This window comes from Lepeophtheirus salmonis, chromosome 5, assembly GCF_016086655.4.
Source record: "Lepeophtheirus salmonis chromosome 5, UVic_Lsal_1.4, whole genome shotgun sequence".
Classification (NCBI taxonomy): domain Eukaryota; kingdom Metazoa; phylum Arthropoda; class Copepoda; order Siphonostomatoida; family Caligidae; genus Lepeophtheirus; species Lepeophtheirus salmonis.
This window is the reverse complement of record NC_052135.2, coordinates 57363614-57386846: the sequence shown is the minus strand read 5'-3', so window position 1 is coordinate 57386846 and position 23233 is coordinate 57363614. Positions and strand designations below refer to the sequence as shown.

The window sequence follows — 23233 nt, the reverse complement described above, 5'->3', positions numbered from 1 at the left end:
TTTTTTTGTCATCCTGACTAAAAAAAAATTTATAGTAAAAAGAAAAATTCCTTAATTTAGGGGGGCTACAGCTCCTCCACTGCTTAGGGTTTCCGCAGTGATGAAAAGGTTTGGAATCACAGATTTAGTGTTAAAAGAAAAAAATATTACCTCTCTTGATATGTTCTTTTTTTCAAAAATATAGAAATGCACTTGTACCAGACATTAAATTTGAATACTCATTCAGTTTCTACTAAATAAAATACATAGATAAAATACAAATAATTAAAAAGTCTTTACATGTGAATGGTAGGTTTTAATAATTAAATTTGAAACAAAACAGATAAATATGGGTTGAAAGAAATATGAGTCACTTGAAAATTATCCAATACTTTATTCACACATTTCTTAATTTTTTTAAATTCATATAATCTACAAACAAGGACAGCAAAGGAGAAAAAAAGTATATATAAACGCCAAGATAATATAGGAAAAAATAATTATATTAAGGAAAAAAAATCACGAAAATATTTACAAAACAAAAAAACTACAGAAATGTAATCAGTTTATAATCTGCGAAACTTTAAATTATCATTGAAAAAATAACTTCTGGAGCAATAGTATTAATAATAATTATAGTGGTAAATAGAAATAATTATAATAATAGTGATAATAATAATAATAATGTAAATAATTTTCCCCTAATGTTTCACCCATTGCGTCGTCATTATCACGCACTATTTCTTTGTAAACCATAAATTGTTTCTGAGTCTTTGATTTACTGTCCATCCGATCGTTAAAGTCACTTTCACTATAAATAATAATTAACTGCTGATCCATAAATGTACTATTAGAAAATATTAGCCCGATATTAAAAATATAAAAATATTGATATGGGTAATAAGTGAGTGGGAGTATTCATTTGACGGCCTAAGTGAAAGCATCAATAGGAGAACTATTTTCTAGATTAGCTTCGCTTCTTCTTTCATTTATTATTTAAGTTTTGTCTCTTTTTTTTTTTTTTTTTTTGTCTTTTCGAAGTTTTATATTTTTTGTATTAGAAATTTGTTTAAAAAAATATTTAATGATTATTATTATTCGTTATCTCCATTGTCCCTTGGCAAGGAGGGAACCATACAAGACCTGGCTACGGATTCAAATAATTTCCTTATCTCTGGGGCGCAATGCACAAAATCATGGGTCCAAAATTTATAGGTTGGATTTTTGATGAGCTCGATAAAAGTAATGAGAAGTCCCCATGGGTGAGGACGATTAACAATGAGTCTCTCAAGAAGGACTCTTGTAATTTGTTCCTGAATTGCTTGCGTATTGGCCTCAGCAAAAAGATACAATAAGGTACAGGAAAAGTAATGAGTGTGAGAGTTAGGATAACGTAGCTGGTTTGCAATACAGTTTAAAAACAAGTATCTTCCCTCCGTCTCGAGATCCACAGCCAAGTTTTGGAATATATCCATATGAGATGAATGAGCAATGGTAGCCATATTTGGCGCTAATTGTTTGGACCGGATATAGTTAATGGCTGATATTCCTACGTGCATCACGAGGGCATTGATCATTTGAATATTGTACCGGTTTGAACAATTTGTGCCATTGCCTCCAGACTCACCACCACTTCCATTAATTACCAAGTGACTCCTCACTTCAACGAGAAATGAAACTGGACCTCTATTTTTCAAATATGAATCCAGCTCTTTCTTAAAACTTGGTTTTAGCATTGCTGAATAATTAGCACACATTCGTGGCGCAATTGATATTTCAGGAAGCATATCAACTTTCAAATTAGGCATAAAAGGATCGGGCAAACGCATACTCCGTGGAAAAGCTGATAAAATAAGGTTTCGCATTTGAATACAGTTTGGAGGTATGACGTCGCAGAAAGTATAATGATAATCACTCAAGAAATCAGGGAAATCATGTAAAAGCACGAGTAGTACCCGTTGTGTTCCTCTAAATAATCGATGGACAGGCTTTGCTAGCTCGGCGTTTCTAAGGAAAGGAGCTAAGAATTTGAATAGATCTGCCAATAGTTGTGCATACATTGGCCAACTCTTCGCTTGTGGACTGTTAACTAAAACTTGTTGCATAAAGACCCGATGCGATACAATTTCGAGCCAAGCGTAGGCGAACCCGGGGGCTTTCGCCGGTCTTAACAGATGCAACATATTGCTGTAAGCCATTAAAACTTGAAAATTGATGGTAGCCAAGATATGATCTGGAGTATTCAATTCCAAAAACAACATAATGAAAATTCGATGATACGGTACTTGCTGGAAACCCGTATTACGGACATCATGGTCTATGAGTAGCACTCCAGCGACGATTCCTAGAACTTTATTCAACAAATTAACTTTGGTTACAGTATTTTGTGTCTCTCCAGAATGTTTTACAAGGAGAGTGATTAAGCGGACATAAGCATCCAAAGTGTGGAAGCACTTTGCACGCACCAAAGTAGGCGAATTATTCTGTTCAGCGAGAGCCCTATAGCAAAGGTCTACACACATCTGAGTAGACATTCGAAAGAATCTGGTAATCAAATCGTCTGTCTTTAAAATTCCGTGTTCGTTCATACGCTTGACGAATATAAAAAATGCCTGTCTTGAATCTTTGCCAGCGTCCCTCGAATGGTACGCATTGACCCACTCCCGCAACAAAAATTCCGTTTTTTCCAAAAGGCCCCTGGGGTCTCCAAATTCACGAGCTTGCTGGATACCGGAATGTAATTGTCCTGTAGGACCTGCCATTGCAAGGTTTTGCTCTAGTCTCTCACTTGACATCTTAATCATTTCCATTAAGCTGATAATTCCATCTGGAGGTCTGGGCGAGTTGGTAGATATTTTTTGAAGGGTTTCTATTGTCCCAAAGAGATCACTTTCAATTATGTGAGCATTAGATCGGTCATCTATTAAGTAAATTTTACAAAGATGCATGGCAAAAGCTGTTGCTATTACATTTTCTCCACCCTGCATCGCTTGGGACAGATGTTTATCATAATCTAGAAGAGATACAAACCCAGATCTAATTAATATATCAACAGCATCCAAATTATATTTGAGTTCTTCACGGGCTTCGATAAGAGCTAACGTTACTTGTCTACTGGTCCAATTGGCTCCAAATGCTCGTGGATCAGAAAGAGCTCGCAGAACTAACAAATTCGCATCTCTATATCTCGCAAGATTTTCTGTTTCTACTGGAAGATTCGGTGTGAGCCCTTCCAATAAGCCTTCAACAGCCTTGTGGATTAAAAGACTTATTGTGTTTACCTCCTTGCTAGAACGAGTAACGGCTAGATTCTGAACAAGTGCGTGTAGATTAGCCATATGAGGAGTTGTAGGTAAACCGGTACAATTTGCAACAAATGGTTCAAGCTTTGAGAATACTTCATCAAGAATGGCAATACAATCTTCTGAAGGGGCCATTGTATTGCTAGACGATGACAAAACGACTGGTCCAGGATCAACAAGTGGTTTTGGTGCAATAGCCAAAATTTCTCTGTCTGTTAAAGGCTTAAAGCCGGGAATATTATGCGCAAATTCTTCATATACGGCATTTTGCTGTTGTGATACAGCTCCAACTTTGAGGCGAATCATTTCAGGCATTCGTTCAGCCTGGTAAGCCAAGGCAGCTCCATCCCAATGGCGCCGACCTTCCTTACGAGCTAGGATACGATTGTCGTATTCACCTTTAAGTCTCTTATCAATTTCTGGAATTGCTTTTTCAATCGCTTTCTTTTGAATGAAAGCACAAGCAAGTTCAACATTATCGTTAGCTATTACCGACACAGTCATTTCAATTGCTTCTGTTTGATTAGGAGTAAGATTACGCCCAAGAGTAATCATAAAATTCTTCAGATGAGTCTTGATAGAAAGGAGTAAATGATCTCTACAAGTAATCATAGCCATGCCAGCAGTTAAATTTCGTACCATGTAATGAGCAGAGTGGCGTAATCTGTTTTCATCATGATCTAGGGCACAGTCTTTTTTTACTATTTGCTCACAAGTCGTGAGAGCGATCTTGATGGCCCGATCAATGACAGGAGAGGCCCATTCTTGAATAGATTTTTCAATTGCAAGTTTAATTAGCTGAACTAAGTCAGGTTGATCTCTTAGTAGTGTTAATCGACTATCTATACTTATATGTGGTACAATTCCATTTAAATTACTGGTGTTAATATCCGTGAAATGAAATTTGGGTTCAGATTGCCGAACTAAAGTTGCAGGAGTAACTGTGTTATTACTAGATGCGGGTTGCTGTTGAATAACTGGCGGTGTCATAGGTTCATTAGTTTGTGGAGGTCCGGCCAATGACTCAGGATGGGATGTGTCATACAACCTAGGATTTTGACCTTGCATTCCCATCCCACCCATAAGTGCTGCAGACCCTGTCAAACTGATTATAGGTGTAGCAACAAGAGCTGCTCCCATTCCTGCACCAGCAGACCCAGGCTGGACTGATGTTACAGGTGTGTTAAACGCTCCTATATTGGACGAAGATGTTACATTTCCCCCATGCATTACACCACCATGTTCTAACTTGTGTCCTGTAGGCATGACAAAAGAGGGTTCCGCCCCACCAGGTTTTGCCAAAGCAGCTGGGTGATGAGATTGTATAGAGGTCTGATGATGTTGTAGGGAAAAATTTTTAACGTTCAGTATTTTGTGCAGTCTATCATAATCCTTTAGTAAGTTTCCAGGACTCAAGGTATTTAAATCCAGGTTGAGAGTCTTACACAAAACTTCTATTTCAAACTTTAAATTGAGTTTCAGATCATGTTCTTGATGCAATTCCGCTAAAAGATTCATGATTCCCATTGTCCAGGGACAAGGTGGCTTAAAAACCCTACTTCTAGCACAAGATTCCATAACTTTGGCTATAAAAGGTACTATGTAAAATAATTCATGTTGTCCATTGTGATAAGCTTCAATTATAAGAGGTTTGGTGTCAAGTTCTATCGTTAAAATAGGTCTATTTCGTGCCAGGGTCATTAAGCCTAACCAATGTCCAAGATTCTTAAGAAGCGTTCTATCAGAACAGCTAAATTGAACTTTGTCACTCCGCAACAAGATACGGATGTTGTGATAAGTTTCTATAATTACATCATCATACAATGAGTTCATACATAGAACTTCCAAAAAACTCGAGTACACATTGTGAAAGTTTGGTTCAATGCTGGCACGTTTCATGACCAAATATTGAGCTAACCATACTGTGTAAATATCATCTTTGAGTTGTTCTCTCAAATCCGCAGCCTTTTGTTGCATGTTCATGAGACTTAGATTATTAAAAATAAACGCTATTTTATCCTGTATATCCACAGATGGAACTACAAGTTCCGAATGGCCTGTCGCTTGCCTTGCATTGATTAAAGTGTCGATATTGGTTGTATTAGCAATAGATGGACGACCCCCAACGGTAGAAATTGATGGACGTACAATCGTTGTTGAGCTAGAGGTTGTGCTTGTAACGGTGACGGTAGTTTTGGCTACTTGAAGGGTGGTTGTTTGAGTAGGCAAAGTTTCAATTTCAGTACTGCGTCTTTGTGACGAAGGCCTAAAAGATCCATCTGGAGCCTGAGGCTCACCAGGTGGTACTAATGACTGGGAACCAAATTCAACCCATTCGATTAAATGAGGAGGAAAGTCTTTGAAATGAGGAATACAACTAATATGTTGGCAATATTGAGGATAATCTTTTAATCGTGTTTTAAATCGATCCAGCGCTGTAATCCCAAAGATGTATAGATTACTATCCAGACGTTTTCTTAGCGCTTCTAAGACATATCTAAGAGCAATACCAAGAGGAATAGTTGGCACAAGTCCTCTTTCTATTATGCCCCCGAAAAGCTGGGAGGTTATGTGGAGCTCGGCGTCGGGATATTGATAGAAAAACTGATATTCTTCGAACAGGTTTTTAATCATACAATTAAAAAGGCTTCTTTCTCGCTGGTTTGGAGAATCTTGAAATTTTTTAAGCAAGTCCAGAACCTCATCAATCGATAATGTTGGATAAGGCGGACGGTTATATATTCTTTGGAAGTAGCTGTTTGTTTCGTCTTCAATCTCCTTAGATACAGGGCCACACATATCTGGCAACAAGTTAGCAATATTTCCTTGACGAAGTTGTTCAATTCCAGACTGCATACCACTGGGCATGCTGGTACCAGCACCAGTTGTTCCAACTGCAGTCGTTGAGTTTGATACAGTGGCGGAGATATGATGATGTGGAGGCGGTTGAGGCATAATTCCTCCAAACTGGGAGGAACTTTCTACCGACGTAGTGGGATTCCCAAATATGCGACTCGGTGACCCTGGTCCAGATACCAATGGTCCAAGACTTATTGCACTGGAACTAGTTGGAGCGTTTAAATTTAACCCCCCGGGGAATTGGCTGGATATCCCCGCAATTGGATCATGTACTGGGAACATGCTGTTACTAGGTAATCGTGGAGTGGTACGTATAGGACAACCATTTGACGATGTTGTGTTATTTAAAGTTGAATTTCCACTACCAAAACCGCCTGTCCCACTAGACTCCAAGGTTGATCTTGAAGGAGGTCTCAGTACGACTGGTGGAGGTACAGGAGGCTGTTGTTGAGATTGTCTTCTACTTAATATACCCTGACAATTTGAGACCATAGTTATAATTGTTTCTCTCAGATCCATTTGTATTCTAGCGCCATTGGTAATGATTTGTTGAAGACACATTAAAATGATGGGGAGAGCATCTAACGGAATATTACTTTTAAGAACATATTCTTCTTTCACAGGAACAGATCCCATTATAGCTGGAATTTTTCTTTGCAAATATTGAACGACGGCCTTCACAGAAGCTTCACCGTGGTCCATCATCTGATCCGTCAACCACTTTTCGAGTTTTAAATATTCTCTCCTTGATGCAAGTACAGCTAGATCGATGATAAAAGGTATGGGTTGAGCATTAAGCATCACAGATAGCGCTTTAAGGTCTTGTGCCACGTCCAGAATACGGGAAAGTCGAGAATGCTCGCAATCACCTTCTTCGGCAGCTTTACGATAATACTCGTCCATCGCTTGAATAACTATCACTTTAAAAGCTGGCATGTTCCACGCATGCGCAAGTATGACTAATGAATTAGGATGATTTGCCAAAAATATCTGAAACAGGACTGTAAGTAAATCCCTACGCAAAGGTGTAATAGGGGTATTTAGTTGTAACAATGAGAGAGCCAAGACATCAGGACAATGTGTTTGAGGAAATTTGAACAATTCTGTCACAATATGGGATTGTCCATGTTCAGCCAAGTAGAGAAGGGCATCGACAAGTTCCAAAGAAACCCAAGATGAAACTTCTCGACTTTGCAAGTCTGGAGGTACTTTTAATACTTCAAAAGCTGCAGAATGATGATGATGATCCGCAAGAGAGAAAATCTCTGGGTTTTGAAGGCAATGTTGGAAAAGACTAACTTGACCTTCTGTGTTTTTCCAATGTCTATAAAACATTTCAAAAGGAAAAGGTCCTTGAAATCCCTGAGCTTGGAGACCTAATCTCAAAGCTTTTATCAAAAGCATGAGACCTTGCCTATCTGGCACAAGGAAACCTGGATGATCTAACTCATAAATGATTTCTTTCCAGTGTAACGTAGGTTGTAATTCATTTACAACTTTAATAAAAACATCCATGTTCCAGGAGGTCGGCTCACCAGCACCTTTATCTTTGTCCCAAATATTATTTGCGTTAGATGAAGTATTCACTCCCTCATCCAGCCCAGAATGAGTCCTTACCATGACGCCAATTATACGAGCAACCATTTGCGCATGTATTTCTTGACCTCTACAGAGTTTTTGCAACATATCTCTGCAATGCTCACTGTTACTAGTGAACTGATACCCCAATTCTCGAATGACATCTGGGATAGATCCATCTAAAAGACCCTTAGACGCCATTGTGATTTCACTGATTGCAGCAGCTAATAGAGATGGATCAGGGTCTTGATGATTCAAGTCCAGAAAGGGTAATAAAGCAGTAGGAGCTTCCTAAAAAGAGATAATAACAATGATTTAGCTATTTAAAAGGGATTGGGTATTCCACAATATCTCACTGCGTCTGAAGAACAATACTCTTGATTTAAGTAATTTATAAACTTGTCCAATGATCCGTCTACTCTTAGAGCCTTATAATCTTCGTTTTCATAAATCGTTGTCAATATATAATTAATACCTTCAGACAGTGAATTGATGTCTGTGTCGTTATCAACCTAAGAATAAAGTTTTGATTAACGAAAAAAGAAAAGAAAAAAAAAAGAAAATAGTAACCTTTGAGTCAGACGCTAAGTTATTGTTAGCGTACTCTGAAAATTTCTTTATAAAGAAGGATTGCGCTAAGGCTTTAATTTCCAAAATAGAGGAATGAGTTAAGGCCAAGGAGAATAAAATATCTTTAATTGGCGACAATCGAAGATTCAATGATAAATTGGATAGTAAATCAGGCGAAGGCCTCAATGTCTTTTGATGATGCAATGGATTATCCAGAGAGAAGCACAAAACGGAGACAAAGTGACTTTGAGAACTAAGTAGGTCGTCAACTTTACTTATAAGAAACTAAAAAGAGTAAAAATGTAGGAGTAAGGACGAGACAAACAGCGCCGCACACTTACTTGCAACTCTTGAGAAATCGGAGGCTTATTTTCAAGAGAGAAATCGACTCGAGAAAAGAGACAGCGGAATAAATGTCTCTCAGCCTCGGGCCCGAACGTGGATATTAAGGAAAGGCACTCGCTTGTGCTACTCTTGTAGTTTTTCTTCGTCAAACTCGCAATCTACAAGGGAAATAGGGAAATAGGGAAATCAAAGAGGATTAAATCAATGAGTCAGCAATTACCAAATAACTGATCTGAGATAGAGCGAAGGATAGAGACTCTAGGTTCATAATTCCATCAAGTCAGGGACTCGTCGCAGACGTCGAGCCCGGATCCAATCACTCAACAACCACCCACGGAGATGAAAATCATCCGAGGACCACATCTGGCCCCCTCTTCTCAACACTTGCGCCGATTCTCCCAATCCCCTTTCCACACTCAACCCTCTTCTCAAACTCTTCCAAACCAAGGCAAATCCCCTCCAAATTAGCCTCCAAACGGATCACACACTCCACAATCTTCTCCACAACTCCACCTCAATCCTGAGTTTCTCGCTGCTTTCACACTCTTATTTCGCCTCTTCCGTTACTTCATCAAAGACAAACCAACTCCAATCTCCAGTATTCTATCTTTATTCTATCTTTTCTCTTCACTCTTCTTTCAGCTCTTCAGCTCTTTTCTTTCTTCTCTTCTCCTTTTTTCATCTCCTTTTTTTTTTTTTTTTTTTTTTTTTTCAACAACTCTCTCTCTTTCCTTCTTTTTCCTCTCTCTCTCTCTCTCTTTCTCTCTTCTCTCTCTCTCTCCGCTCACATTCCTTCTCCTTCTTTCCTGTCTCTTTCTTCCTCTCTCTCTCTCTCTCTTTCCTTTTTTATTATCTCTTTTTGTCTCTCTTTCTCTATTTTCTTTCTATCCTCTCACTTCTTCTTCCTAGAACTTTAAAATAAAGTAGGGAAACGCGCCTGTTAACTTGAGGGGATATAGAATCGTATTTATATCTTTTTTCAAACGCAAGGTGTCGCTTTTTATTATTTCAAAAAACGACGTCCCACACTCATTTTTGGTTATTTTTCTTTTCCTACGCGGAATTTGCCTTGTTCATCGAGTTAAAAGGGTAATTTGTAATAAATTTTCAGTAATATTCAACACTCCTAGCGGTAAAAAAAAAGTGTCGCTACGACCACTACCTTATAGAAATATACATCACGTGGTCTTTGTTTCAATGCTTATCTTCTTCCATGTCTCTTTCTTCGTCTCTTTTTTCCTTCTTTCTTCTCTATCTCCTCCTTTTTTACATTCATCTGCCCACCACCCTCATTTCAATGTTCAAAAAAACAGTCATACCATCTACTTCCACCTCTTTATCCGCTACTTACATCCTTCATATTTATCTATATCCTGGACTTCATCAGGAAATATACCCTTATTTATTACATTAAATTCTTTAGTTGACATGTACATTGTACATATTTGTTATAATACTATAATTATAACAATCATTAGAGATCTGTCTATTGGCCATAAATAAACACAGTTGGACCCTTGCAAGAAAATGGAAAAGATTTTTTATGCAAGTCAGCCACCAACAATTTTTGAATCCAGCTGTATCTATGTTTCTATGTGGGATTTTATTATTTTTACCAAATCGAGAGTTGAGTACTCACTGTATTCATATATAATTCGTCAAACGAGTTGTGTACCAAACATTTATATGCTCAGAATGGTTACATATTCGTAACTAAATCTCTAATATTATGTACTTTAGAGAAAAAATTTATTTTTTCTCTTAGACATGATTTTGAAAGACATTATTAGTGTTGGATCAGTCTTCGGATTGATTACCTTATCAGTCTGAACTTTTTTTTACCTTTCAACGGTCCTAACCACATCCATCGGTTGTATGGGTCCTATCTTTTCTTCACTTTGCTAGGATTTAATAATATAAAAACGAAGAAAATAATAAATGATAGCTAGAACGTATAACATAAGTAGTAGGCGTACACATACGTAAAACTTCAGCTATCTTGTCTCTTGGAAGAGGTTCTTTTGAACATCTGAAAGGACATGGATATCTTCAATATGTCTTAAACGGGTGTCTTTTCAGCTAATATTCTAAATTATGCTAATTTTGAATCTTAGATTTACTCTTTAATCAATCAAATTCAAATCAGATGAAATGCTATGTTACATGAGAATAATACAGTTATTTTTTAGTCTTTATTACACAAGATACATTTTAAAACATAAAAAATTATAAACATTCAAATCAATCAAATATAAAGGTTTCAATCTAATAGCATTTGGAAGGAGTGTCTTTCATGGGAGAGAAACTTCTGACCATCAGAGTATCTGCTTCTTTTCCTTCCGATACTTGATCAGTGAATATCTGAAATGAATCGCGTATAACAGTTTGGAATTAATATTAGTTATAAAAATGTATCACGCAAATATATTGAAAAACTTACATCATCAATGTCCACGTCCGTGCATCTAATCGGCTGACACTCTTCATGAAGACTTGTTGCACAATCAAAATAAGTCATTTTACCGCAATGGGTATGAGTTCCGAGATAGGGATCATAACATCTACCACATCTAAGGTCCACACATATATCATCACCTTGACAAGAGGTCACTGGCTCTGGGACTATTAAAGCCCAACTTGGCATTTTAGGTTCGTCGAGATCGCTTTTAGGGAGAGCTGATACATCCTTTGGCTTTCCTTTTCTTGGTGCTGCTCTAGCATTAATGCCCTGATTCTGCGAATTATATTCAAAATTTCCTGGATCTTCGACTTTTTGTTTTTGTCTACAACCAACTCCTTGTGCACCCATCCCCTTTGGAAATGTTTTAACAAATACTTTAGACTGACCATAAGCATCCTTCCCATCATTTTTTGATTCACTATTCTGCCGAGCAGATCGACCATCTGGTGTCTTTAAAGATAAAACATTTATGTAGACAAATGGATATTAGAATGAAGAATAAAACCATATTTACCGCTGTGCAAGAAAAGGGAACACAATACTGTGGAAGAGTTCCTCGACATGTATAGTAGCTTGCTCCGCCACAACGGCCATGAATTCGTAATAAAGGATCATAACATAGTCCACATGCCACATCAAAGCAAGGAGATTGATGCTGACATCTTGTTGCCGCTCCTCCAACCGATATGACTGCTTTTGTTTCCCCTCCTAAGTTGATGCCAAGTTCCAAACCTCCAAATAATTCTGCTAGGAGTCGAGCATTTCCAGGAGAGCTTCTTTCTATAGCGGATCGTAAGAACTCTTCTCTACTTTTATCACCTAAGATAAATTATAATGAAATAAAGTTTTAGTTAAAGGAATTGTCTGATAAAGACCAGCTTTGCAAAATACCAAAGTCAAAGGAAGGAATAGTTCTTGCCAATGATGTCTTAATCGCTAATAATAAATAGAGTATAAGAAAATACATTTTGAGCAATCAAACACTGATAGCTAAATGAAAGAAGACGGGATATGTTAATAATAATATATTAGTTACTAAAACCAGACAATACATTGTTGGTCATTTATAAAAAGAGGACGGGTCAATTTTAGTAATACAAAAACATAATTCACCTGGAAAAACAAAAGATCGGCTAATAAGTTTTGGTTTTTTTTTCCAATTATCATAAAATTATTCTTTAAACACCTGTCATAATTTTTTGTTTATTTGAAGTGGAATCGTATAATTCCTTATTTTTTAGTTAACAATTATAATTTTTTTAACAACCGTACTATATTATTTGTAGTAAGAAAGGATGATGTTAAAACAACAATATAATTTGTGTGGTTATCATATGATCTGTTAAAAATAGGATCTGATAAAACATGAGTTGCCTCGAATTAGCAAGTTCCAAAATTAATTATTTACAAAAGAATCCAAAAATTGTCGTCTTTTTATATACTTCAGATTTAAGAAAAATCTGAATATAGGCTCCTTTTTATCTGGAAAATAGCAGTTTCCCTTATTCAGATTTGACTGAGTAATACTGCTCTAATTTTTGAATATTTTCAAGAAATCACAATATAACTGATAATTATTCAGCAACACATTACTAAGTTAAAATGTTCAAATATAGGTCGATTGGTATTACTTGTAATACATAAGAAATCCGTACTTTTAATAGACCAAAATGATGTGATTTTATTTTAATGTATATTATGGAGTTGTTTATTAAAATTGCTTGTGTTATATTAAATAAATAAGGCATTAATAGTAAAAGAAATTGTAGCTTGTACGTAGTGTACAAGTTACAATTATAATTATGTAATATTAATTATCAAGATATCTATTTTGCTATTTATATATATTAATCAATAGCTGAAGGATGTGACGTCAGAAAAAGTAACCAATGAAATTCTTTATTTCTCTTTTTACCTTCATTTCAAATTTAAGATGAATAAAAGAGGATCAGATTAATTTTTGTTTCTTTTTTACATATACTTTGAAGGAATTTCCGGAAATAATAAAACGTAGATTTATTTAAGTACGTTCGAGGTTTCACCATATCACCATGACTGATTGATGAATACATTATGAATGGTTATTGGCTATTAGTATAGGGAATGCTCTATAGACTAACGTACTCCCACATAAGTCTATTGTCTATTACTTATTTATGAATGAAGGAACACTAACTACACTCCCGGTACAAGCAACAAAACATTTGGATTATTACAAATCATTGTCAATTTCTATGCACAAATTATTCTTATTAACCATTAAGGTGCACTGCAGATTGCACTTGAAGTTGCCCAAAATTAATATTCACAATGAAAAAGTGAGAAACTGACTTATATTATTTGAAAGGGGCTATATTGGAGCCAATATAAATCTGTTAAATCAAAGAAAGGTTCTAAATTACTGCTAAAATTATTGGCTATCTTAACTTATCCCAAAAATTTGAATATAAAGCCTATTTTTCTTAATTTTTATTCAATATTGTTCGTATGTTGATGCACCACGTATAATAGAGCATTTTCAAAGACATCATAAATTGCAAATTGAAGGAGACGCCATCTTGGGAGCTCAAAGTTAATATTTTTAACACAATATGGAAAACTATAAAATAAGGGTTGATTAAACTCAGGGGCGTTCGAAAATAAATAAATTTTGAAAAATTATTGAATTGAAGAAAAAAATTATTATCTAGATATATATATATAAATTAAGCAAATTATGATGTAGAGCAAAATTTAATTCTAAAAACCAACCCCACCCAAAATATCATCCTGCAGACGCCCCCTGAAACTTCATCAAATGGCTTTAAGAATAAAGAAACTCAATACATGCATTTAATTCTACTTGATGCCAATTTTTAATGATGTGCCACGAGCAAAACTTTTAAAATGTACATAATAAACGACACAAAAACTCGCCTCGTAGGCATAAAAAGACGAGTGTTAATCGGAAATCGTCAAAGGCTCGGAACTAGTCAAAACTTTAGATTCTCTGTTCTTCTTTTTCGAGGCCATTATAACATGTAAATCTTCCTAGACTGACTTCCTTTCTCTGTGAAATTTAGAATTGATGTTTTCCCACACGCAAAACCATGTAGAAATATGTTGACTTTTGTACAATGAGTACTCTTTATCCCAGTTCGTTTGAATAGTGATTTTTTTAGACTAGCGGGAGTAGTCGACATTGCTTCAAATTACACAGTTAATTAAGCACACACTCAAAAGTCCTCCTCAGACCGATAGACATACGACAAATTTGTCTCCATTAATATATATTAATGAATATTTCTAGATGCATGAGGGATGGACTGCTATTAAATATAAATTTGAATGGTCAAATTTGCTTCTCAATCTACTAGCAACTAATCCATTTGGGTTATTCCTTGAGATTTAAGCTTAAACTAATCCCCATTCATCTAGCGCTTGGAGCATTTCAGTACTTGAATATTATCTTAGTAATTATCATTATCTTCTTTATTTAAATAGTAGTTACAACTTGAAGTGAATTTACTGGTTAAGATTCTACTATGTATTCGTATTCGATAAATAGAAATTCTATTAACCTTGCGATAAATAATTTTTGTTTAATCAATTTTCCCTCTTTCAGTAAACTCTTATGTAAAAAATAAATATTAGCCGACTAAAAACTTTTATTTTTCTACATATCATCATATGCATAAGTAAGCATTAATAAGAATCAGTACCACTAAACACATATTGGTTATAAGTTATAACCAGACAATAGTAAAATATTATTGACGTGAAGACTATACTTATCATAAACTTAGTTTTTTCTTTACACATATCCCTTTGTACTTATGAGTGACAGAGTTCACAATATAAACTATAGCATTCCTTGCTCACTTATACGTTTGAATTTTTTCTAAATATGGAGAAATAATCAACAAAAGTACTAATATTTTGCAGTTTAACAGTATATACTTCTTAATAAAATTTATGCTCACGAGGATTTCGATAATTTTCACATCCTTACTCATCACTTAATTGCTTTAGTAAATTATTTTGTACTTTTTTAAGTTAATTGAAATTAAGGCTGTACTGTTAAAAATTATTCAAGGGTATTAAAATATTCCAAAGTTCAATTATCCGTACCTACTCAGTCTCCAAAAATATATACCCCAACCCCGTCTCTAGTACCTAGATTATCGTGCTATCATGACTTTTCAATTTTTAAAAGTTAAAAAACAGGAAACCATATCAATAACTAAATTTTGACATTGGTTAAGCTACTAAAATTTATTATTTAATGAGTAAAAAGCTTAATCATAAATTTTATTCAGGAAATTCATATACATAATGTTAATTAAATGTGTCATTTGAAGATTAAGATTAATCGAACTGATTATTGTTTCTAAAAATATTTTGTATTTTATTCAAATCAACACTATTTTTATAAATACTCAATACATAAAACAAGTATAAACATTGTCCATCACCAAGGGTGCTTCTGTTCTTTCTTATTATGAAGGAAGTTTAATGAATATTGACTGATTTTATTTAGTTTGAACATAGGCATTAAGGGTATTATTAACAGAGAAGTTTCCAGGCCACTGCAACTACTTATTAAAATCTGAACCTTGTCGATCTGAAGACGAATTACAGACGAGTTAAGAGTCTTTCATATTGAGTGCTAGTCAAATCTGAAATATATTTTTTCTAGTCCATATCGAGTCCTCCTGGAGTTCGAATTCTCAATTTAATAAGAGTTAACCACAACCCATGTTCGAGTCTAAAATTCTAAATAGTGAGTTATAATTAATTATATTTTCTTCATTTAATTTGTATGTATTGAATGTAACTAAGGAAGACAGCACGCACTTTCAATAGGTTGCGTGACCCATTTAAGTAAAATATGGCTTTGCATTAATACCATCTCTATTCATAAGTAGAATTGAGGAGTTTTCTCCTCGTGCTCTTAAACAAATCCCATCTCTAACTATACATCGGGGAGCTATATATACAATGAACCTTGTATACACACTCGATGCTACATGTAAAACGCCTGGGAGACTTCATTCATATGACTAAATTGTTATTTTTCAGATCAAAAATATATATGACATGCATCAGGGCTCATTATTTACAGAGCATTTTGTGTACACGCTCGATATTACATGCAAAACGCCTTCGAAATTTCATTGATATGACTACCTTGTTATTTATTAGTTCAAAAATGTTTTTTTTTAAAACATACATTCAGACATACTGATAAACTTTGTTAATATATGTATAATGTTGGCGAGAGTCTTATATTGTTTAGAAATTTGGAAAAAAAAATCCCTCAAACCTATTGCAAGCAATAATTTTATAAAATTTAAAGATAACATAATATAAATAACTATCAACAAAGTGTATATCAAATGGTATTGACAATTTAATAGGAATTCTTCAAATAAATTTATTGAACGAAAAGTTTTAAAATTAAATAACTATCAAAACATTACAACTACCTCTGTTTGAGACCTCCTGGCCAGGCTTGTGACTACGGGAGTGGTAGTATACTTTGACTAAAAGCTTGTTATCAAATTTGTGAATACGAAAAATATTTTTCTCAATTATTTTTGTTGTTATGAGAGTTTAAAATTTTCTGTATTCAAAGTTTCGTTGTAAAAAATTTATGTATTTGACAAAATAAGAAATATCGGATTTTCTTTTCAATTTGTCTCTACTTTCAAAGTAATTCTGTCAAAATTGTTAATGATTTGTTACAAAGCCCAATATCTCCCCCCCCCCAAGAAAAATCTTAGTTGAAAATAATATAATTTGGAAGTATGCTAAAATAAAAAAACCGAAAATGATCGTAGTCTAAATGTTAGGAAGAAGAGCAACATAGCTGTTATGACGTTTTATTAGTTGCAAGTACCTAAGAGATGAAAGAAATACACACAAAACCTTCTACAAATCTAGCAATGATATTAACACGAATTACACGTTTTTTATCACTAATGTATACCTTACTTTTACTACTTTATAATGATTCTCTTCAATAATATAAGAATGATGATAACAGCTTGGGGAAATAAAATAAAAATATATTCAGGTAGCAACTACAAAAAGCCACTTCCTCTTCCATTATCATATTATTTTCATCAATGGGTTTCTTTACAAAAATGACATCCTTAATTGTAATTTTACTATGAATTTAAAAAAAAAAATTATAACAAAGGAAGGCTTGTATTCTTTTTTTGGATGGATACTTCAGATATTGTTCAATCCAGAACGATCTAACAAGGAAATACACTGGTGATTAACAAACAGAGCCAAAAATATAACTTTTGTTGGCGGAGATAATTAAATTTATTATTAATTTTATACTTATGAGATTAGTGAAAACGCTCTATAGAGCGTTTTCTTGTATATATTGCATCATAATTAAAGGAGTCACCATTTTGGGGTTTCAAACTTCAAAGTAATATGAATTGAAAATCCCTATTAAATGTCTCAATTTGTACCATTAACTTTTTCTTTTAATCGATAAGAAACGAGAAAAGTAGGATAATCAGTGAAAAATATTTCATTCTTTCCATTATAATTTATAATAGTTAGTTTTTATCTACAACACGGAAATAAGGTATAATGACGAAATAACCTACATCAATACATTTTAGGGTGATATTGATATATATATTAAAACATAGCAATACAGTGATATATTTTTGATAAAAAGAAAAAATTAAGGTATTTTATTTGTAGGCCACATTTGACATTCAATCATAGTGCACTTCCCTTAATATTAATGACCAAAGGATTGTTTCAAAGCTTGGTTGTTTAGCTAGGACGATAAAAAATAAGACACCCAAATTGTGAAGTCACGTGATAATGCTCTATTCCTGCCTTAGTATGCCGAACTGCCAACCGAAATCCCTTTGTCGCCTCTATTTGTATATTTTTTCTAGTATTAGTGGTGTAATTCAATAACAATAAACAAAATAACTTCTTAACACATATACACCGTGTTACTACGTGTACGGCTGTTCTTCAATCTATTCCAGAGGAATTGACTTTTTGAGCTTCATTCGATGTCTTGAGATTCCCATACTAATAAATAATAATAATTAATTGGCGTAGGATAAAGAACCTTTCATAAAGATGGTGGTTCAGCCAGGAATAAAATTTTCAGAGTTGGAAAGTTCTCATCAAACCAAGGATGGACTCATTCGAAGTTTGTCCGAGTCTCAACAACAAGGAACGAAGAAAAAAGATGTGAGTCCCTCTTTTGTTTTGTGTGTTGGAACAATGATTATAATGAGTTTATGTTGCTTAGGAAGAGATGATAAATGTAACGAGTGAAGTGGAGGATCACGAGAATGAAGATTTGAGCTCAAGATACATTCATCTCGTCTCTAGAGAGGAAAGGATTCATGGGAACTTCAGCGACGATCACGGATACTCCAAGCCCTTTAACTGGCGTCCAGATCATCCCTTGTCCAGACCCACAAAAACCTTGTTCATCCCGCGAGTCATTCGTCAATGCAATAAGTGAGTTGGCACACACACTTCTTCATTCTATTCACATTTTTCTTGAGAAAGAACTCAAAATCCGCGTTTCAGATACCTCAAAAGGAATTACGAAGACGATGAAATTGACGTAGTGAATACAGATGTGGAAAAAAACGCATTTCTTCCAGGGAAGTATGATTATGATAAAGCAATCAAGTTCATGAAAGAGCCAGAGCGATTTGTCAGTTTTGCAAATACTCAATTTTGTGTTCTTCCTGATAAAGAGGATATGGAATGGGACGAAGCTTCCATCCCTAAAGATAATTGGACATCTGCTCAAACACGTCTTTTTAATAAAGCTTTTAAAATACTCAATGCGGATCGACTTTCTCATCTGGCTACAGAAGGTGTTCTTAATGAACCTGTGCTTCGGCGTTTATCTGCTGACAAAACATCCAAAAGGTTTCGCTTGATACTCTCTGAAATTCTTTGGGATTCAAAATTAACTCGTTGGCTTCATGAAACTTTCTGTGAACATTTACCCAGGCATCATATAGCAACATATTTAGAGGTTCTTCAGTCCTTACGAGCAAAAATGCCTACATTAGTTGATAAAATGACCAGTGGTAAACTTCCAATGGATATTTCTACGCAATTAGCGAAAGAAGGTCTTCAACTTTTAATCAAGAGACCATGGGACCCCGTCGTGACCAGCTTAGGCGAAGAAAACATTGTAAGTCGATTTGATATTCTTACTTGTCTTTTCTTTTGACTTAATAGATTAATTGCTCTTTTTCTAAATACATAAAATAATTCATGTTCAAATATTAAGTTCAGTTAATTCTTATTATCATTTTTATTCTCCAGAAAAAATTGCCCAACAATCCTTTGCTTATCCTTATATGTAAAGAAAGTTGGACTCTGAGATCAAAACGATGGGCGTTAATGCTCTCTCATCTTGGTAAGTTGGTTGTATTGGACTATAGTAGCGAAGACTCCAAGAAAATGACAGTTTCTGCCTATCTTCACCATATGATCACTCAGACTATTGCCAAGATAAGAGAGTTAAAACGAAATAACCCGGATCGATCTGTTATTTTACTTGGTTGGGGCTCAGTCGCTTCGGTTGCTTGTCAAGTTGCTGCCATGGAAAGTGTAGCAGTAATTGTATGTCTGGGTTTCCCCGTTTATACTTTAGATGGCTCCCGAGGAGAGGCAGATGATCCAATTATGGATTTAAAAACATCTATTCTTTTTATAGTTGGTCAAAATTCTCTCTTATGTCGATCTGACGATATTGAAGATATGAGAGAAAAAATGAAAGCTGAGACGGGTCTAATCATTGTTGGAGAAGCTGATGATGCTCTTAGAGTCTCAAAAATAAAAAAATGTTTGGAAGGAATAACTCAAAGCATGGTAGATAGATGTTTAATTGATGAAATTCGAGAATTTACTGCTAATGTTTTAAGGGCTCCACCCATGACACACTCATCTTCAGCTTCAAATGACTCATTACTGAACCTTGGTTATCCACATTCAGATGTTAACGGGCCTCCTATGATTCCAGCTAGCCCTCTCGTATCCTGTTCGGATGGTAATAAGTCAAATAAAAAGAACAATCCACGTCCAAGAAAAAAGTCTGATAAACCCAAGAAACCAAAGATAAATAAAGGTATATAAAGCTTTTTTTTAATATGTACATAGTTAAGTTATGTATCGTCATATTGAATTCACAAATCTTTTAATAATTTCAGTTGTATATAATATTCCGGTGACAACAGAATGTTCAAATATCCATGGTCTTAATAAGCAACCTCTTCAAACAACATCTGTTAAAATTTTATCACCAGCTCCAACAACTGTCACGTCCTCCATGTTTTTTTCACAGAGCCAATCTAAACTCCTAAACCCAGAGGATATATTTAGAACTCAAAAGATGTTAGATTCAACTGCAGAAAAAATCAATAAATTAATTGAGTTACCCTCAACTCCACTTAAGCCATCGGAAGCTCTCAAACACATGACAAATTCTCCTACTATAAGCGTAAGTTCACAGTTTTTCATGCCATTTAAAAATTGTTATACATAATACGTTCCATATTCTTCAGACGGCTCCTCCAATTATATCAACATCTTTGTCGCTAACAACTACACCTCAGTTCGCTGCAACTATCCCTTCATCGCCATTAATTTCGAGACAAGTTATTCAACACCCTGGAATAAAAGCTGCAGGACTGAAATCTGTAGCAAGTATACCACACTTAGTTTGCCCTCCAAGTGTTACACACTCAGGAAAGCTTGTTACTCCTTCGCCAAATTTAATCATACTGAATCAGCATTTAGATTCCTCTAAAGTTAAATGTCCTATAACAATTAAAAAACCCATTGTTTGTACATCCAACAGTACTGTTGGAACACCTCAGGCTACTATATCATATAATCCATCGAAAGAACTCCTTCCCACCCGTAGTCTAAGTTCTTTGACACCAGGTAAGTCAAAAGATGAAAATTTTTGCATACTTGCTGTTCCTGCTAGTCAGGCTTCTTTACCTACAAATCAAAGTCCTTCCAAATTTACAGAGACTATCAAACTTGTAAATAAATATCTTCCTAAAACTATTGGAGATGTTCCGAAAGATAAGGACAGAAGAAATGTGGCAGAAATTCTAGCCAGTTTAAGTAGTTTACAGCCTGAACCGAACAAGACATTAACAACACTTGCTGTAACTTCTCTCAGACCAACAACTTCAAATGCCACAATCATTCAACCTTCTCCGATTGTGTCTGGTAAATATGTTAAAGTGGTACAAAAAGGTAATGAAGGTAAATTACAAATAACTTCTACTCCAACTACTTCGCCCTCACGCTTTCGTAAGCAGATTTTTGTCACAAGTGATACAAAAGCGAGCTCATCAATAGGATCTTCTGAAAATGAAGGACCTTCCTCAATTGGACGTTTTGGTTCGTCCACGTTGAGTGTCGACGAGGATACCCTTTCATCATCACCAAAACTTCCTTTATTTGAGGCGGACATATTAGAAGAGGATTTTGAAGATATGGAATATAAGCCGTATGCCAAAAAATCTAAGCCAGCAATAAAAAATAAAAGAATAAAATGATTCATTTATTATATTGTTGTAAATATATAATATTTATTTATTCAATTGTATTATCAAATATGTTATTGATAAAGTTCTGATAATATTAACGTACGAAATAGATTTTTACTTGAGCAACTCATGTTTGCCAGCAAGAATTTCTTGCAATTCATTTTCAACCTCTTTCGTTAGGTTACGACCAGATGGACCACCATCTGTTACGCTATCGGTATCTTTAGGTCTACCCTTCCTCGGTTGCGGCTTGTACTTGCTTCTAATTACGTCGTTATAACCGAGTCTGTTGCGTGAAATTTCGATGGCGAAGAATTGGATTTTGGTTGTTATGATCGAATTTTCTTCTGAATAATCAAGCTCAGAGTCAAGTCGGATGAGAGTGCCAAAGTTATAGTCTTCGATATATTCAAATTCCTTACAAAAACTTCTCCATTTCTAAAATATGTTAAATAATTAAAATAATCATCATAAGGATTGCAACCAGGATTGAAAATTCATATTTTGTCCGGTTGCCGAAGTGTTGTGTAAATTCTATTTTTACACTACACTTTCCTGTGTATCTAAATTAAGTTAGCCTTATTGCAACAAAAAGTTGATTTAGTCACTAAATATTATTATGTGGCCCGTCAATACAAAATTAAACCGGAATGATTTTTTTGTATTCTTCGACAAATTATAGTCAGTTTCTGTCAACAAATTATTCTTATTAACCCTATTGAGTGGTGACTTAAAGAAGTGAAAGTTGATTGTCACACTATAAGAATGAAAGTTTGAGATACTACATTTGAAAGATTATAAAGATTATCAGGGTGTATATAAACTACATTCAACTTGTTACGGTAATGTGTTTGTAATTTTTGGAACTATTCAGTGAATAATGTGAGGGATTAATAGTATTTTTATCTACAAAATATGAAGGCTGTGATTGAAAAAATCAACTTGATTGTTTATGCAAGAAAATAATTCGGATTTGCTTTTGTATTGAAGGGCCACAGATGGAAAATTTTCAGCCCTGATTGGCGATTAAAATACATTTTTTTGCTATTCACTTCTTTATTTTCCTGAGATTTGAGGAGAGATTCCTTTATAACTTTGACGTCGATATTCGGAAATTCACTTTTGAATCGATCATGAATTTTGTCATCGTCGGGACTTAAACGAGAGAGCTCACTTGGTTTAATGGAACATAGTAAATTGAAGTAGACTTCAGCGTGCTCAATGGCTTTCATGACCCATAGTGTCTCAACACGCTCATCGTTTCCAAACTCTTCGCTTGGCCTTCCAAGTGTCTCTGCAGCAGCTATTAATCCTTCAGCTCCCTATTTTAAAACAAATTATAACCTAATTAGTAATTAGTTAGTAGAATGATTAATTATAAAGTTAAAAGTACAAATTTACTTACTATACCACGTGCCACGGCCATTGTTATTATAGATGGCGCTGCTAACGTTATTATTGCTTTTTTTGTTAGCTAGCCTGATATATTCGATCCCTTTTATGCAAATGTAGAAGTGTAACTTGTATTAACGGAGTGTGCAAGTTGCAACGCGTATGTGGTTATGTATTCA

General features: G+C 34.8%; 4 protein-coding genes across 7 annotated transcripts; 1 reads left to right on the top strand and 3 right to left on the bottom strand.

Moving 5' to 3' along the window:
• Window positions 1-980: 980 nt before the first annotated feature.
• Window positions 981-9427, bottom strand: Not1 (CCR4-NOT transcription complex subunit 1). Its single transcript, XM_040711366.2, has 5 exons — window positions 8854-9427; window positions 8630-8791; window positions 8289-8573; window positions 8075-8230; window positions 981-8009 (listed from the first exon to the last, which is right to left on the bottom strand). Exons 1-5 carry the CDS (start codon window positions 8899-8901, stop codon window positions 1074-1076), a joined length of 7587 nt encoding a protein of 2528 aa, XP_040567300.1. The 5' UTR covers window positions 8902-9427; the 3' UTR covers window positions 981-1073.
• Window positions 9428-10806: 1379 nt separating this feature from the next.
• On the bottom strand, window positions 10807-12138 carry LOC121118640 (uncharacterized). Its single transcript, XM_040713225.2, has 4 exons — window positions 11986-12138; window positions 11609-11913; window positions 11074-11544; window positions 10807-10994 (listed from the first exon to the last, which is right to left on the bottom strand). The coding sequence occupies exons 1-4, from the start codon at window positions 12059-12061 to the stop codon at window positions 10899-10901; spliced, it is 948 nt and encodes a 315-aa protein (XP_040569159.1). The 5' UTR covers window positions 12062-12138; the 3' UTR covers window positions 10807-10898.
• Window positions 12139-17949: 5811 nt separating this feature from the next.
• Rcd1 (Reduction in Cnn dots 1) lies at window positions 17950-21788 on the top strand. Of its 4 annotated transcripts, none has more exons than XM_071888823.1 (7): window positions 17950-18315; window positions 18377-18591; window positions 18664-19285; window positions 19420-20224; window positions 20307-20596; window positions 20661-21042; window positions 21133-21788. In XM_071888823.1, the coding sequence occupies exons 1-7, from the start codon at window positions 18202-18204 to the stop codon at window positions 21669-21671; spliced, it is 2967 nt and encodes a 988-aa protein (XP_071744924.1). In that variant the 5' UTR covers window positions 17950-18201; the 3' UTR covers window positions 21672-21788. The 4 variants fall into 4 exon arrangements, with proteins under 4 accessions (XP_071744924.1, XP_040567657.1, XP_040567658.1 ...); XM_040711724.2 differs by having other exon boundaries at window positions 17960-18315; window positions 18643-19285; XM_040711723.2 differs by having other exon boundaries at window positions 20661-21788.
• LOC121117324 (protein PBDC1) lies at window positions 21649-23191 on the bottom strand. Its single transcript, XM_040711725.2, has 3 exons — window positions 23068-23191; window positions 22715-22984; window positions 21649-22100 (listed from the first exon to the last, which is right to left on the bottom strand). The coding sequence occupies exons 1-3, from the start codon at window positions 23086-23088 to the stop codon at window positions 21777-21779; spliced, it is 615 nt and encodes a 204-aa protein (XP_040567659.1). The 5' UTR covers window positions 23089-23191; the 3' UTR covers window positions 21649-21776.
• Between the last annotated feature and the right edge of the window lie 42 nt (window positions 23192-23233).

Bases quoted from the DNA above. Each gene is read 5' to 3' on its own strand.
- LOC121117324 (XM_040711725.2), bottom strand. From the start codon at position 23,088: ATGGCCGTGGCACGTGGTATA. The intron at 22,985-23,067 runs GTAAGTAAATTT...GTTTTAAAATAG, and splicing joins TGGCCGTGGCACGTGGTATA to GGAGCTGAAGGATTAATAGC. The intron at 22,101-22,714 runs GTGAATAGCAAA...AACATATTTTAG, and splicing joins AATCTCAGGAAAATAAAGAA to AAATGGAGAAGTTTTTGTAA.
- Not1 (XM_040711366.2), bottom strand. From the start codon at position 8,901: ATGAACCTAGAGTCTCTATCCTTCGCTCTATCTCAGATCAGTTATTTG. The intron at 8,792-8,853 runs GTAATTGCTGAC...TTTCCCTTGTAG, and splicing joins TATCTCAGATCAGTTATTTG to ATTGCGAGTTTGACGAAGAA. The intron at 8,010-8,074 runs GTGAGATATTGT...ATCTCTTTTTAG, and splicing joins AGTATTGTTCTTCAGACGCA to GAAGCTCCTACTGCTTTATT.
- LOC121118640 (XM_040713225.2), bottom strand. From the start codon at position 12,061: ATGTATTTTCTTATACTCTATTTATTATTAGCGATTAAGACATCATTG. The intron at 11,914-11,985 runs GTATTTTGCAAA...AATTTATCTTAG, and splicing joins TATTCCTTCCTTTGACTTTG to GTGATAAAAGTAGAGAAGAG. The intron at 11,545-11,608 runs GTAAATATGGTT...TTATCTTTAAAG, and splicing joins TTCCCTTTTCTTGCACAGCG to ACACCAGATGGTCGATCTGC.
- Rcd1 (XM_040711722.2), top strand. From the start codon at position 18,202: ATGGTGGTTCAGCCAGGAATAAAATTTTCAGAGTTGGAAAGTTCTCAT. The intron at 19,286-19,419 runs GTAAGTCGATTT...TTTATTCTCCAG, and splicing joins GCTTAGGCGAAGAAAACATT to AAAAAATTGCCCAACAATCC. The intron at 20,597-20,660 runs GTAAGTTCACAG...CATATTCTTCAG, and splicing joins CAAATTCTCCTACTATAAGC to ACGGCTCCTCCAATTATATC.